This window comes from Equus przewalskii, chromosome 20 (genome assembly GCF_037783145.1).
Source record: "Equus przewalskii isolate Varuska chromosome 20, EquPr2, whole genome shotgun sequence".
Classification (NCBI taxonomy): Eukaryota; Metazoa; Chordata; class Mammalia; order Perissodactyla; family Equidae; genus Equus; species Equus przewalskii.
In genome coordinates this window covers 21,601,587-21,619,276 of record NC_091850.1, presented here as the reverse complement: position 1 = coordinate 21,619,276, position 17,690 = coordinate 21,601,587, and the positions used below count along the sequence as shown (strand labels likewise).

The window sequence follows — 17,690 nt, the reverse complement described above, 5'->3', positions numbered from 1 at the left end:
TAGCTATTTTTACTTGGGTTGAAAAAGTTATTTACAACTAACATTGATTGAGTCTTGGTAAAAGTCCGAGAACACATGAAGAGAAATATCCCATCAGCTTTCTGAAAGATCAAAGCACAGGTCTGAGGTTAGAGAGATTCATAATAGTGGCAATGCTAGTCTCCTACCGTGGCCAAGCTTACAGTGTGATCTTTAACCTAATTCAAAATTGAAAGCACCAAAATACAATTTAGATCTATAAAATGGGACTTGCTATTTAATCCTCCATAATTAAGAATTTAGATGCAGAGACACAGCTAACAAAAGAAGTTTTGATTGGTGCTCTTCAGTAGCTCACTTGAGTTGCCTTTTTAAAATCAGAGTTTTGTTTCCACTGAATCCAAGAACTCCTCATAAAATAGAGAAATACATATATCAAAGGAATTAAGTAAAAGTAGGTTAAAAATAAATAATCTTACAACAACATTTTAAATTCTTTAATGATTTAAAGAAAGGAAAACATATAACACTGAATGCTAAACAAGTCTTTTGAACTTCTCTTGGGATTTTAGATATATATTTAATAGTATATGTATACATATATTTTACATTTTGCGTGTAGGCCAGAGCTGTCTAAAATATCTCTTCATAGGCTATAGGGATCTATAAGGAGATAGAATAAAATAAGATCTGAGAAAACTCAGTTTATTAGAGTATTTCTTTCTGCTTTGACAATCAGCAGGGATCATAAATTTGAAGCAAATCGTGGCTTTTCTGCATCTGGGTCTGTACTTAAGACTGAGGAAGACTCTCTCGGAAGAGCAGCTGCTGGTGGAGGGGGTGCTGGAGGGACTCCTCGGTTTGGGGGAATGGCTCCTGACGACATCTGTCGGAACAGGGTGACTCGCTGGGGCACAGTGCCCCTGCCCCCGGCCTGAAGGCCTGTGCCGTGGACAGCTGTCACAGGCTGAGGGATGGAGGCCAGGGACTCACCCACAGTGGGATGAGGTCTGGATATCAGGGTGGAAACCTCATGGGGCAGCGAGGGTTGCGAGGCAGAGAGGGGCCTGACGTCTCGGGTCAGGCTGGTGTTGTGAAGCGCCTGAGTGCTCTTGTGCACGTCGTTTTTCGGCGTGGAGCTGCTGGGTGTCTGTGGCTGTTGGGGCTGCTGCTGGGGCTGTGGTGGCTGGGACTGCTGTAACTGCTGCTGTTGCTGCATGAGTGACAACTGGGAAGCAGTGGGGGAGGCATAGTGGAAAGTTCGAGTGGCCAGTGGGCTCTGTACAGGAGGGCTGCAGACCACAGTGGTGTAGGAGCAAGGTGAGAGGATGGCTGAGGACTGGGGGGTCTGTGTGCTGGGACTGGGGGAATGCAGGTTGCTATGAGACAGACTGGTCGCTGAGTACACCGGCGGAGATTGTGTCCTCATGCGAGAGGTCGGGGTAGTAGTTGAAGATGTAGAATTCAGGGCTGTCATTTGAGGATAATTGATGGGAGCGATTGCCTGTACCATCTCCCGGTCGTGTTTCACAATCTGCTTCAGGATCTCGTTCTCCTGATTGTTGAAAACACCAGTGTTTAGATCCTTCTGGAACTTTTGCAGAAGAATTGAATTTTTCTTTCCTGTCAGCAAAAGAAAGATAGGCGCTTAGAAAGCTGACAAATGACTGATGACAACTCCAAGTGAGAGCGGCTCCTGAAAACAGAAGGATGTCAGCGTTCCATAGAAGAGGCTTAAAAGTCAAGTCCAGTACCCACCTTTAGACACCTGCCCTTCACGTTCCTATGTCTTTCTGGCAAATCTTACCTTCTATGCAAGCCAAGTGGAAAAGTCTGTAATATGGCAAAAGCCATCTCACAGAAGAAATGGAGATATTTGACATGAAGACTACCTTGAAGAGTGGGAGAGGTAAGGGCATTCGGATCTGGATGGGCCTGGAATCGAGATATAAGTTTAAAGCTTCTTTCTCAAGAAAGAACAATGGAACACTTACTATGGGACTGGCACCCTGCAAAAGCCTTTAGGTAGATCTATTTTATTCAATGCTCAACTTTTTGAGGTAGGTGTGTTCACAATCCCGTTTTACCCAAAGGAGACTAGGACATAGGAAGGTTAAGAACAATGCCCAAGAAAACATGGTTAATAAGTAACAGGACTGAGCCAGGAAAACAATAAATCTGATGACAGATTTACTATGGATAAGGAGCCAGCCGTGTCTGTATTGTGTGAGTGCTTGCTAGAAATGCAGTCTCCTGGGCCTCTGCCACTTGCTGAACCAAATGCTGCATCATCTTCCTCGGATCCCAGGTGGTTCGTACCTGCAAGTGGGAGACCAGTGCCCTTCACCAGCGATTCGCTACCCTACCTGCATATTTTTCTCATCCTTGGAGCTTTAAAAAATACTGACTTCCATCTGCACCCTACCAATTAAGTCAGAATAACCAGACATGGGGTCCAGACTTCGATACCTTACAAGCAAATTTCCCCAGGGGATTCTTATATGCAGCCAGATTGAGAACCACTTCATAATCTTTCCTCCTCTGGAAGGTTGTTGTGAGGATCACAGGGCACGGTGTATGGCACGCTCTCAGCGCACTCTAGAACCTCAGTGAGCATTACCTCTCCTTCCTGCCACTGTCTGTGGAGTGGTTTGCAATAAGTAGACATTCTCTGGCAGACAAACAATTATAATTGATAGTATATTGATGAAAGAGGGGGAAATCAGTGACTTTTTATGACATTATTGATCAAATAACACCCAGCTGCACATGGAAACTGAAAAGTGAATTGATTTCCCATATCACTAAAAAAAGCATCACATCTAAAGTAACAAGGCATATTTTTGAATGGAAATATATGTTATAATTTACTTGACTACTGGGAAAAGCGGTCATTTTAAATGACCACCAAAATAAATAGTTACTTGTCTCTCCTTACAGAATTGTCCTAATTTCCCAAAGGAAAAAAAATTTCAATGTAAGTAATAAATGTAAACGCTTATTTAGCATATTCCCTTAATCAACTCTAGTACACATTTATAAGCAGTGGGCAAAAATCTGAGAAGGATAATATTTCTTTGTGATCATGTGAACAGTCAACATTTCATAATCTAAGTATCTGTCACCTTGTGAAAATTACTATCTTTTAATGCACTGTTAGAATTTTATAAGGATTAAGAATGCAAATGCTTGCTTCTTACTAGCAATTTTATTGCCTATATTATTGATTACAAACCATTTCATGCAAACTTTCTTATAAAAAAGTGACTGCAATAAGTTAGATGTGAGTGAAGCTGTATCAGATTAACAGAAATTCTCTATCGAAATATCTTGATATTAATGCTTTCTCTAAAGATGTCTAGCTTTCTTAGGAAAAAACTCATATGCTCAGAAATTAGTCTCCAGCTCTACAATGAACACTCACACATCACAAACAGGGAAGTAATTTTCAAATGAAGTAAGAATGCTTTCAGGAGTCTCACTTTTTTATGGGCATTGTCTCCCTGGACACTATGTCCTGTTAAATCTCTAAGCTGTCAATATGAATTTCTAATACGTGTTATGTCTAATGGGAATGTCCAAATACTATCTTTCCTTCTCCTAACCTAATTTCAGATCCTTGTGCAGTCTGCCGTCCTATGAATATAAGAGGGAAAGAAAGACGTGAAGTGCAGAAGAAAAGCTGACAGAACCGTAAGAATGAAGCCGATGAAGTACTTCTTTGTTTACAATCAAGTGATCCCAATCCCTCCTCTTTTGAGTTCATCAATTCTTTCACCCTCCCTACCTGTCTTCAACAGCACTCATTGTGTACTAGGTACTGTGGATGTAATAGCGAAGTAGACATGATCCCTCCATTCACAAAGCTTAGCATCTCTGGAGCAATTACAATAAGGAAAGCAGTGCTATGATGGAGGAACTTCCCAGGGGTGGGGGAACGTGTCCAGGTACTCAGCCTATTAGGGGAGTGAGAAAGCATAGAAGATTTCTACAAGGAAGTGATGTCTAAACTGAGATCTGAAGGTTAGCAGAGTTAAGCCAGGAAAGGGGCAGAGAACAGGAGGGTGGGAGAGGAGGATCTGGGTGTGGAAAAGGAATGCATAGCACCTTCTGACATCAGAACGTTCCAGCATATCTTGAGAGGTTAACAGCAAGCCAATCTGATCTAACTTTACTATGGCAATTATTCAAATCTTTAAACTAATGGCTGACAAGGTCTACTTTATATATTTTTTAGAGCAGAGAAGACTTTAAAATAATTGATGTTTTCAAAGTAAAGCATCTATGGAGGGCACTTCTATCAGGCTTTTTCTGCTTGAGTCTGTATTACAAACATTTCAAGAAGTTTCTACTGAGGCAATTAAAATGCACAAGTTTTCAATACTTATAAGAATAAAATGTAAAGTTGAAATTTAAAAATTAAAAAAAAAACTTGTGATAAAATTTGGTTTGTAATGTAGACTCATACTATTGTATCTTTAGCTCTATTTTAATGCTATCTAGAATTTTATTATGATTTTTTACCTGAAGATTCAAATTGTTTTGGCATCACTGGGGAAATCAGATTGCATAGCTAGTAAAAATAGAGATGAATAAATAAACCTAGAATACTTAGAAGAGAAAGCTGGACAGAACCTCAGATCGTTCTAGAATTATGGCTACAGCTAATTGTTTTTACTGTGCTAGTTAACAAGCAATCCATGAACTAAGATTTCGGACTCATGATTGCAAACATTTATCAGTCCACTTAATTAAAACTAAATTGTGCACGAAAGAGATAGAAAATTAAAGAGAGTACCTATGCGATCCAGTCGGTCAATGGCAACTGTCTCAAAGGCTCTTCTCATCATTGGATATTCCTCCAGGACCTCATTGAAATTGTCCACAGACAATGAATAAAGACGACAATATGTATCAGCTCGAACACTGGCAGTGCGACGTCCCTTCGTCAGCAGGCAAATCTCTATAAAAACAAGAAAGAAAGATTTGTTTGGTAATTTTCCTTTAAAGGCCATTAATGCCTCCTACAGTTGGAATAAAGTTTCATGGTTCCTTCTGACAATTAAGAGTTTCCATTGCCAATACTCAATCTTAAATTTCATTTTTTTTAAACAGTGAGTCTTTTGGTTCAAAGGGAAGGCTGAAACAGATTTATTTCTCCTCTGGCCCCCCTCTAAGCCCCCTGAAATAACAAAAAAGATGCAGAAATGGGAAATAATAAATCCACAGTGGAGTAGAAAACAGGAAGGGGCTATGCTCAGATGGAAGTTTTTATGAATTCTGGAAGGCAGAAAGCAAATGGTATAGAGACAGGAACCAAAGTGAGCCCAAACGTTGGCTTAGAAACTCCTATGGTCAAGCAAAACTGGATAAGAGGTTCAAATGAATGCATGCCTTATGTAGTTCATATATTCCCAATAAGATCAATACAAAAAAATTATCTTCAAAATGCACAGAGGGGCTTTCTATTTAAATAACTTCTAAGGAGAATCCTTTGTGGAAATTTAGATTCCCAATATATGGTAAGCAAAAATTTGCAAATTTCGATTTCCTTATTTCCTAGCGAAATAAATAATAAAAGTGATAATTTTCCAAAATTTATTTATTAAACTCCTCTAGACTTTGATTGTTTTTTAAAAAAATAGAAATAATTAAAAAAATTAGCTTCAAAATAATCAGTTTGTAAAAACGAATGGCAAGGGGGCTGGCCCCGTGGCCGAGTGGTTAAGTTCGCGTGCTCTGCTGCAGGCGGCCCAGTGTTTCGTTAGCTGGAATCCTGGGCGCGGACATGGCACTGTTCATCAGACCACGCTGAGGCAGCGTCCCACATGCCACAACTAGAAGGATCTACAACGAAGAATATACAACTATGTACTGGGGGGCTTTGGGGAGAAAAAGGAAAAAAAAAAATCTTTAAAAAAAAAAAACGAATGGCAGAAGTATTTCTCAAACATTCAGCCTCTTAACAGAAGGAAATATAAAAAAATAATTATTGAAAGGGGTCTAAATTCACTCTCCTCGGACCTTATGTACAGTTCAGTTCATGTTGATAAACATCATGAGTAAGTTACGTGGTAGGCACTACCACACACTTGATGTTAGGGCTGGAAATACAAATCACACGTAATATCTGCTTTTATGTAACTTATATGCTGAAGGTGAAAAGAAAAATAATTTATTTTAATTAGGAATTAATTTAAATACAATCTGGTAAGAACAATAAGACAGATGCGGGCACTCAGGGAGCTCTACAGAAGCGCATCTGAACCAATCTGGGAAGACACAGAGGGTTTTAGAAAACGCCACCTGAGCCACAAATTATGTTGATATTGTTCATGCTGGTAAACATGTTGCAAATTTAATCAATACTACTGTGGAGTGTGCACGTTTGTGAGCGTGTTGGTGCGTTTGTGTGCATTTGGTGTGCGTAGGAAGATGAATTTATATAGATCAATATTTAAGCATAAAGCCTATTATCATATTATGGAATCTGCTGGCTACTCTAATCTAAACAATGTAATTAAAGCAAGTATTTTCAACACTACCCCCAAATTAAATTCCTGTGTCACTAAAGTACTAATGCCATATGATAGAATTAACAACGGCCACATTATGACAAACAAGCTGATGAGAAATGTTTACTGCTAAGTGTTGGTTTCAATTCTGTGCATTCCAAGTTGTCATACAGAATGGTTATGAACCTCATGGATAGTAACCCAATAATATGTAACAAAGGTCTTAAAAAGTATCCATATCTTCAACCCAGGAATTTCACTTGGCAATCTAACCTAAGGAAATAGTCTATAATTGGGACAATGGTGTTTACACAGTAATATATGTTATGTATTTAATTACGCATTGAAAAATATGGGAATACTTTAAACGTTTAGTGTCAAAATTCATAATCAATTATGTGGCAGTTTTTAAAAGTGAAGCTTTTAAAGTCTATGTGATAACAGTAAAACAGTCACAAAAGCTTAAGGGAGAAAAGCAGGGTACAAGGTTGTGATTATAGTATGACAGAGGAGTGACATCAGCATCATGGCAGAGTAAGTTGTTCCCTTTGTCTTTCTCCTCTGAGTTATAACCAATCGGACATCCATTGACAAATAGAAGATTCTCTACACAGCAGAACAGGATGCCTGAGAGATCCATGTAGCTAGTATGATAAAAATGATCTCATATAACATAAGTAAGATGAGAATAAAATCTACCAACATGCCCTGCTCTGGATGGAAAATATTCCTTTATGTAGATATACTGCATACATACTTTTCTTTTTTCAACTTTCCTTTATATAAATCATTTTTATTTCTGGACATGTGTAATTTTTATTTTAAAAGAATTATTTAACAATTAATACTTAAGTGCAAAGAATAGAAAAAAAATGAAGATATGAAAGAATATAAACAAACCAATTAACAGTGATTACTCAGGCTGGCCTGTGGCTGAGTGGTTAAGTTGGTGCACTCTGCTTCGGTGGCCTGGGGTTCGCCGGTTTGGATCATGGGTGTGGACCTACATGTCGCCCATCAAGCCATGCTGTGGCAGCATCCCACATAGAAGAACTAGAATGACTTACAACTAGGATACCCAACTATGTACTGGGGCTTTGGGGAGAAAGAAAATAAAATGAAGATTGGCAACAGATGTTAGCTCAGGGCCAAACTTCCTCACCAAAAATCATCAAAATAATTAGTGATTACTATTGCAGGAGATTTCCTCAAATTTACCTTCCATTATTTTTATTATATTTTTATTTTGGCCTTATATTTTTAATTTCCAAATGCTTTCCATTTTCATATGTTTGTTGGTTTCTCATTATATCTTTCTCTTTTGTTGTGGATATAATATCCTCTGTCTCCCCATAGGTGTTAAGAGTTCCCGTATTGAATGATGGATATATGCCACCATACGGATGATCCTCAGCATGCTTCATAAATATGAGTAACAGAAGCAAGACATGAGAGTCCACATATTATCTGATTCCATTTATAAGAAATATCCAGAAAAGGCAAATCTATGGAGACAATTAACAGATGAGTTGTTGCTTGGGGCAGCAGGTGGGAAGGGAGATTAACAATAAATGGGCACAAGGAATCTTACTGGAGTGAGGAAAATGTTCTAAACCTGATGTATGGTAATGGCTTCATAATTTGGTAAATTTACTAAAAAAAATTGAATTGTACACTTTACATGTGAATTATATGTGTAAAATATATTGCAATAAAACTGTAAAAGTGAAAAGAAAAAAGGCTTAGGTTTTGATATTTTATTTGTATTATATTTCACATTTTAATTTCTCTTCTACTTTCTGAATTCTTTCTCTTTACTCCGGAATAATGGTTTCTGTCTCTGTGTCTAGATCTTTCCCTTATAGCTGAACACTTTCTTCAGGTAATCCATTGATGTCTATTCACATTTAAGGATGAAAACTCCAGTTATGTGGCAGAATTTGTTGATTTGGAGTATCGATTTAGGGTGAATAGGTGGGAAGTTTGTCCTCATATTTCCCTAAATGCCAGGATAAGGAGGGCCTTACTCCAGGGTTACCAACAGCTCTTTTAACTGTTCTAGTTCTCTGCTTTGTTCAACTGCTTTAAGGAAGACCTGTGGCTTTGCCCCCACCCTCAGGAGAATAAATGCCTGGCTAGAGGCTGTTCTGCAATGTGGAGGGAGGGACAGAGAGTCCATTTCAGTGAGTCACTGTTTCCTCTCATTTTTCATTTGCCCTCTACAGTCACATTGTCTCTTAGCTAGCAGCTTCTCTAGGGTTCTGCCAGGAGATCTGCTCTCTCCTTTGTATCTATATTCCAAGTTCTCTCTACCTTCCCTTTAAGTTTCATCAGTAACCACCAGCTTAAATTAGAAAAAACTTTGGCGTAGACAACAGAAACTTATTTTCTCACGGTTCTAAAGGCTGGAGGTCCAAAATCAGGGTGAGTGTGGTGTGGTTCTGGTGAGAGCTCTCTTCCTGGCTTGAGATGGCTGCCTTCTCACTGCGTCCTCACAGGACAAAGAGAGACAGGGAGGGCTCCCATCTCTTCCTTTTCTTATTTAGTCACTAATCCCATGATGAAGCCCCCTCTCTCATGACATCATCTAACGCTAATTACTTCCCAAAGGCTCCATTTCCAAAGACCATCGCATTTGGGGGTTAGGGATTCAACACACTAAATTTTGGGGGGACACACATTCAGTCCATAACATCATTCCTCTTGTCCTTCATGAACCCTGAAATACAATTTACGTCCCTCCAGCTCTTAAAAAAATAACAGCTCTATTGAAGTATGACTGACATAGAAAAAAATGCATATATTTAATGTATACAATTTGATGTTTGGACATATACATGCACCCGTGAAACCATCACTATACCCTTCACTTCCAAAAGTTTTCTTAACTGTGTTACAGAATACCTGAATAACATTGGTGTATCCAATAAAATAATTTAATCATATTACAAAGCAAAAATCTGGGGGTAGGCAGGAGCTGTGTTGATTTAGCACCTCAATGATGCCAGGGCACTGTGCAAGCATGACTTTATTTTTCTGGACCTCCCTCTTACGGTCACAAGTTGACGGTAACTACAAGCATTTATACCCTCTCACAACAGCATCCAAAGAGAGGGAAAGACTTCCTACATTTCTTTGTTTTTACTGTGAAGGCAAATCTTGCAGCGAAGGTCCCTAACTTCCTTTCTCTACCAGCTTCTTTATAAGAACTGGGTCACAGGGCCACGTTTAGCTACAAGAGAGGATTCAAAACAAGATATTTAGTAAACTGGAGTAAAGTAACTACTATCAGTGACTGAATTGGGTAAATAATAGTTTAGTCACTGGAATTGTGTATGTTGCTGGCCACACAAGATCCAAATTCTGTTAATAAGGAAGGAAGGGCAATGGCTGGTGGCTAGGGAAGCAAAATTGCTGACATTCCACTTTTATATCTACTTTTTGTCTTCCAGAAATGTGTTCCAATCTCTCATCTCCTGATTGTTCCCAAAGATATACTCAGGCATCAGATCTCTTTGTGGTCTGGGTTTATATTTTATTCCTTTACTACTTTTAATTTCGTCTCTGAAAAGGGAGGGGATAGACAGGTGTTGAGGATCATCATAAATAAGTAATGGATTTTTCTTTTCCATATGCTTAAAAATTATTTGGACACTTTTTACAATGAGTATGCAATAGATATTACTTTCGTATTTTAAAAAATAAATTTAAAAATTAGAAAAATATAACTACTCTCAATACTTATAGTCATTTTAGAGACATGGCAAAAACAGATTTATTACAGTATAGATATGTTTATCCATATTTTCTCTACATAATTCTCTGTAAATGATTTTCTGTCCTCTATCATCTGGGTGTCTTCATCTAATGGATATGCAACATATCTGGCCAAACAGAGGAGATGTGCATATGCAACATGGTACAGGTCTCCACTGCTAACTGATGAATCAATTAAATATTGCCATTGGTAAGAAAAGAAATTTTTCTACAGGATGCTTTTAAAATAATATTTCAGGCCTATATAAAAAAGTAAGGACTTGTGTTATGAAATCTTACCCCCAAATTTTCCCACATTGCCACTTCAGTAAAACTTCAGAAATCTTATTGTCCAACAAATCTTACTCCTTCATTAAATTTTGTTAAAAAATATAATGTAGTTATGTAATTATTTACCTTTTGTGATTGTTGGAATCAAAACTGATATTTCAGTCTGGTCAGTTTCTTGCCAACTAACGAAGTAGAGTGCTATCTTGGTGATTTTCTGCAGCAGTGACGGTTGCCTGCTGATTCAGCACTGTACACCCAGTTTCATGGGTTATTTTAGGGATCCTTTTTGGTGTAGTATAAAGAGTATGGGCCTGGGGGTTTGCAGTCCTGTGTTATAGTATCAGACTGACTACTCTTGGCTGTGGTTATTTGAACAAATACTTAAATTCTCTGGATGTTCATTCATTCATCTGTAAAATTCAGTTGTATCTCTAGAGCTTTCCTAACATTTAATCCTAACATTTAACTTCAGACTTCAGTTATTTTTCATCTCTGCAGTCTCATTGATCTTCATATTTCTAGTGCCTCCACAGCATCTAGTAGGTGCTTAGTGTTTGCTGAATTGAATCCTCGAACCAAATAGCAACATGTTCTACAAAATAAGTTTTAATCACCTATGGAAAAACCAAGGACTAAATATAGACTTAGACTAACAAAGTCCTTTCAGAAGTTATAAAAATTTTAGGGCGGTGTTCATTATCAGCACAACTCTTCAGCCATTATCTCTTGGTGTCTCCTCAATAATTTCTTAGTGAGAAACAGAACAAATGAAGGTATATTCATGAGAGTAGAAATAGGCACTGGTCAGTGAAAAAAACAATTGAAATAGTCCCTTCTTCTTTTAAAGCCTCCATACTCTTTGTTTCCACCCTGAAAAACAGGATTAAGAAATGCCACATACTTAGCAACTGAAAAAGGTAAAAGGAATCTTAGATTTCATGAACTGAATTCCCAGATTCAATATGAATGGAGCAGGTGTTTCTCTGAGAGCTAATTTTCTCTTGATATTAAGTTAGTTTGGAGATCTACTTATTGAGTGAAGAGAGTCCTGTTAGGTGTTACTGAGTGAGTTTTTGTGTATTTATTCTGTGTGCGTGTGTGTGTGTGTGTTTGGGTAAAGGACAAAGAGAAAAAAATCAATTTAGTCGTCTGTATCTCATACTATCCTTTAGCTTCCTTAGAAATTATGTACATATTTTGCTGTTAGGGCCATCTAGTTGATTCCAACTCCTAGCAACCCTGTGTATAGCAAAGTGGAACCCTGCCTGGTCTTTTTGTGCCGTCCTCTCACCTTCCAGCACTGTATCAGACAATGGTCTGCTGATATTCATAGGGTTTTCATGGCCAATTCTTTTGGAAGTGGGTGGCCAGGTCCTTCTTCCTAGTCTGGAAGCTCCACTGAAACCTGTCCATCATGGGTGACTCTGCTGGTATTTGAAATACCAGTGGCAGAGCTTTCAGCATCACAGCAGCACACAGCCGCCACAGTATGACAACTGACAGACAGCTAGTGTGGTTCCTTGAAAGGGAAACGAACCCCAGGCAGAGGTGGTGAGAGCTCCCGATCTCAAACCACTAGATCTTCAGTGGTGTCTATATATATATATATATATATATATATATATATATATATATATACCGGTTTATCACTATTTTTAGTTTCTTGTACTGGATTTTCTAATTGTTTCCTAAATGTTGACTTTATCTCTCTAGCTGGTTTAAGACATTTTAAGACAGCAACCATACAGTAACATTATTGTATCCATCACACTGCCTACTACCTTGAGTTTTGAGCCCAGAGAAAATTATTTTAAAATGCTTATGAATACATCAATGATAGTAGACAAGCCCAATGCCCACACTAAGTTCTTTTCTTAAGTTTTAGATGACATAATATTGGTTCCCCTGCTAAGTATCTTTCCTTTGTAATAGAACTTGCCACGTGCTTTAGGTATCTTCTTTATGCAACACAACATAACTTTGAGGTTTTTGTGCAATGTCTATAATGAAGAAAGTATCTAGAAGGTCTGTTCGTGTTTTCCTCAATGTAGATATATCATTGCTCACCAGATAGAAAATTAATTTGTCTTTGGGTGCACATATTGACTTCACAAGGAAAATAAAATAGAATACAAAATGAAAAAAATTAAACTCCCAAAGAACAAGCTGAGTGCAGCTTACAGATATAAACTTTTTTGAGACTCTTCTGGCACATTTTCTAGACCCTGTTGGTTCTTTCAATCTTTCTTCTATTTTTCTTGTTAGTTTACTCTCTGAGAACTCAACCAGGAATTTCCTAGTGGTACAATCCCTGCTTTCAGAAACAGTACAAATTTACTTGGAAATAGGTCCCTTTATCTGGACACAAATTTCCAAATTATAACCAAGCATATAAGTAATGAGGACTCGGCATAGTAATTTTAATTCTGTATGATTCTCCTGTTTTTCTTTACAAGATGAGTTATTTTCTTTACAGGGCAAGTTATTTCATTTACCTGAGAGAGAAAATGGCAGTAATGCTCCCCATCACCAGCACATTGGAAATCTCTGTTTCTAATTTCGACATGATAAGAAGTATGTCCTAGAAGATTAAATTCAGCCTACCACACTATATATACATATATATATATTATATATATATATATATACTTTCAATAATCCTTTGGGTATGAGATATATCAACTACTCCATGCTATTTTTGCTGACAATAGTTAAGCTTGATTTTAAACATTTCAGTTCACCTGACATTACTGTTACCTACATAAACAGTCATTTTATACATAATGTAGAGCAAACAGCTTCAAGAATTTTGCAACTCAGAAATATTTCTCAGACCTCTAAAACAGAGCTTGACATTGCCATCACACAGAGTTTAATCATGAACTTACGATAGAAATTTGTAAGGTAATGTGTTTAACCTGGTTTCTAGAATTTATAGGAAAATTTGTACTCAGCTGCTCATAGTAAACTAAGCAAAAGCTACTTCCCTTTCTAGTACCTGATATCATGACATAAGAGTAATTCTCTGTTGTGCATCAAAATATTAATTTCCTAGAAATTACTTAGGTTTCTAATCGAGTGCCTCATAATAAAGTGCAAGAGGAAACAGCTCTTTTTGGTTTTCTTTTTATATCTGTATTTTTAATCTTTCTATACATGAACTAGTAAAATGCCATCTCGTGTGGCATAAGAGATGGTAACATCTGGCTTAAATCTATTTGCATATCTAATTTGGCTGGTAGAAGCACTTTAGGTGTCAAATGAATTTGAATAAGGATCTAAAGACATTTAGAGTAGGATAAAACATTAAATAGATGCAAATTTTGCATTATTGGATGTATTTTGAAATGTTTCACATTTTTTATAATTTTCTGAGTGATTGGATGTAACCTATTTCCAAAACAGATATAAAAGAATAATTATGCATAGAGAGATAGATTATATATCATGATAAATATTCTAATAAACAGAATTCCCAATTTTTCTTTTTTTCTAAAGATATGACTGATCATTTCAATTCCCATAGACACGGTCATACTTGCACAATTATTATTTATTGCACAATTATTAATTATTAGCGTCCTCTACTAGTGCTCATGCTGTTATTTATGATTATTTAGATCATCTAAAGTTACTGCCTTGTCAAACAAATCTTAGCTATCCCTGTATGTTTGGTCAATTCTTCTCTCTTAAAATATGATTAGGGTTAGAGCACGTGGGGCCCTGAGTATTGACCTAGTAGCAGCACCTGAGACAAGTTATGCATTGGCAAAGCTGTCATGAGGATTAACTAAAATAGTGCTTATAAAATGCCTGCTACAAGCCTAGCACAGAATGGGCACTCTTAAAACATGAGTTCCCTTCCTGTTTCTCTTATGTTCCTTCTCTTCTCTTTGTATTTTTTCCTTGTGATTTTGACTCTACCTGCTAGAACCAAGGAAAAAGTAATGCTTCATATATCAAGCAACTTCCAAATTTGTGAAATATAACTATCATCTCCCACACCCTCCACCTTCTAACTAACCATCCAAATTCTTTAGACTTGTCTTAGGTAAGACCAGTGGATATCCTTTCTTAGTTACCCCAGGGAGAATTTATCTTTGTGCCTCCACTCTGCTTTTATCATCTTGCATATTAGCACCTATGGCACATCAATGGATTTATTCGTTTATAAGATACTTCTCTATACTAAACTATAAGGTCCTTAATGAAAAACACAACAGTCACATTTACAACTCTAGCGCTTACCATAGATTTAATCACATAATATCACTTGGTTCAAGAAAAAAGGAATTAATGAATCAATCAATAAATGAAAAGCAGGATGGCTTACACCAAATTGGAAATATTCTTCACAAAATGAGGTGCTCACATTTGAACACAACATTCCAAGTGGTCCTAATTTTTGAGGAGCTTTATTTGGCCCTATCCAAGAGAAGTTACATCGCTCTTATCTTTTATGTGGTTGCTATTGATTATAAACATGTTTATGAGATGACTGTTCCATTGTGTTGGATATGTACATGTTTCAATTAAGCTTTATACTTTCCACACCTTAACCTCTCACTCCTTGTCCTTCCTTAGGATGTCTTTGTCTTTAAATTCCATTGTGACTCCTTCAACTGCCTAATGTCTGCATAAAATCAGCTTTACCCAATACTATTTATAAACTGATATCTACGATATATTTATACTACTTGTCTTTGGCAAGTTAAAATACTTGATAGACTATCTCAGTAATTCTCAGAGTATCGATTGGTTGATAGGAAACAATCACTGCTAGCCCCATAGTAGCCCATGTGATACACAGAAGATTAAAGGGGGTCTGTTATGTGTTTGGAACAAAAGCCACAGAAAAATATCAAAGCTAACAGAGGTAAGACTACAATTTTCTATCCACATTTAAAAATGCACCAGACCATTCCAAATCTTTCCTTTTGATTTTAAATCTACCAACACTCAACTCTTTAAAAGTTAATCAAACACCTTGAATTATAAATGCCTTTTAAAAGCAGACAGCTTTTAAAAAAATTCATCAAATGATTTTGGCTCTTAGATACCTCAAGTGTGTTTTTTGAAGTGATATCTTGACAGCTTTGCTTTCCTATGTGGTTTAATACGCTTACACAAAATTTAAAACAAAGTACAGCAGATATAATAGTCTAAATAGAAAATATATTCAGTGATATTTATGAGGCAAGTCTACTATAGCAAAAAGAGTTATTTGTCTCCAAAATTCCCCCTGATTTTTTTCTCTCTCTTTCTCTTTCTCACATGCATACACACATACACGTGCAAATGATAAAATAGAGATTTAAATACATATTCTTTTGGTCTATTAAAAGTAAAAATTAATGGTCAACAGGTTCAGATTGGATTCTTTAGTGCAGTGTTTCCCACACATTGATACACATAAGAATCACCTGGGTATCTTGATAGAAGATTAAGATTTAGTAAATCTAGAGTGGGCGTGACGCTGCATTTCTCACAATTTCTTAGGTGATGCCAATGATGCGCTTTTTTGGAAAATGAATTCTCATAGCTGTCAGATTTACATCTAAAACAGAGTTCCTTGTTTAAGAGAAATTGGAAAAAGGAGGCAAAAAGGAATGTAAATTAAGGAATAGCATGAATTTAAGCAAACAGATGATTTCCCTTTAACCAGCACCTTGGAGGTAAATAGGGAGTACAAAATAAAGGAAGAAACTGATTCTGCCTCAAAGAGTTTATAATTAATTAGAAATTCAAGCATAATATATTTTTTAAAAGCTTGAGAATAATTCCAAAGCTAAATTGTCTGCTAGTGATTTTAATGTTTATAAAAATCTAAACATCCAGATAATACATCACTCATCATGGTATTGTTCTGGACACCTTGACAGCATGAAGTGCCTTAGTCAGGCTCTGAAAGAAGTGTTGGAAATGCATTGCTTAGGCCATGAGGATGGAGACAGCAGGAAGAAAGGAAGGGGAGGGAAAGGAGGACGTTGGACTGAATTAGTATCAAGAGCACAGATTCAGAGGAGAGTTTGAGAAGGAGGTTTTCATGGAATTGTAAGAATAGCAGCCTCTCATGATCACAGGAGTTTGATTAGTCATAGAGAATATTCCTCCAAGGATAAGAAGATTGGTCTTGATCCACAATGTTATTACGAGGCTCTCCAGGAAGGAATTTGTGTGTAAAGTATTGTCTTAGGAAAGAAGATTACATGGAATAAAGTGGGGAGTTCTAGCTCTCTGGATGTCTTGCCATATATGGGAAAGGTACTTAAACTCTCTTTCTCTGAAAGGTAAATTTGTTCTATTTCAAATCTTTTGTTTTATGACACAAGAATATTAATGTACAGTTGGCTTGTAAAATGAATTGGGGAGAGGACGTTCTTAGCAGTTAAAGTAAAGATTTGTAAAGAAGTTTTTATAATTTGGGGTATAGGTATTGGGGTTTGCCTGAAATGAAGCTTAGTGCCCAGAAGAGATCTCTTCCAAGAATCACTATAAAATGAAGCATCAAAAGAACTCGAAAGGTGATGAGGCATCTATGATTTTGAACATAGACACAAAAGAAAACCTCTAAGAGGGTGTCTGTCCTGTGAGTGAAGATAAGATAAAAGGTTGTTTTGAAAAAAAAAATCAAGTAAAACTTCATCATTCCGAGAAAATCTCAACTCACAAAACTATTCCTGACATTAGCCAGTAGTTCTCTTCTAAAAAATTGGTTAGAAGCAGTATATTTTCTGTGTGTACAAGTTGGTAAGCTTTTACCACATGACTCTGAATATTTATGATAACTGGTTCAGCCCACATTGATGCCTATCTCAAAGACAGTCCTCTACAACCTGGCCAGCAGCTCATAGCATGCCTGGCTGAGAATTCTTCTCAATGGGGTTGCTTTGTATTGGATTGTGACTAATAGGCCTAATTATACCTTCTCATGGGGAGATTGAAAGTAAGGAATGAACAGCTAGAAAAGTCAGACAGTGATTGGAAGGATGTCTCCCTAAAGTGGTTCTTGGGCCACTGGAATTACTGTGGTTTCCAGAGGGGCATTCTCGCTTGCCACAAACTCAGCCTATGACCCCCCTGAGGTAGTCTGCTGCACTTCCTTCCTTCTTGTGCTCTAATAGACTCTGTCACTTCAGCTAACCTGAG

At 37.1% G+C, this 17,690-nt stretch overlaps 1 protein-coding gene across 1 annotated transcript in view; it reads right to left on the bottom strand.

The window, feature by feature from the left end:
- Positions 1 to 461: 461 nt before the first annotated feature.
- The window catches only part of HCN1 (hyperpolarization activated cyclic nucleotide gated potassium channel 1), a 368,763-nt gene continuing 351,534 nt past the window's right edge, over positions 462 to 17,690 (bottom strand). The window contains exons 7-8 of the mRNA XM_070586899.1: positions 4,778 to 4,942; positions 462 to 1,602 (exon numbers count right to left, since the gene is read on the bottom strand). Of these exons, the coding sequence (XP_070443000.1) occupies positions 725 to 1,602; positions 4,778 to 4,942 (1,043 nt within the window). The 3' untranslated portion in view covers positions 462 to 724. The remainder of the gene's footprint in view (positions 1,603 to 4,777; positions 4,943 to 17,690) is intronic.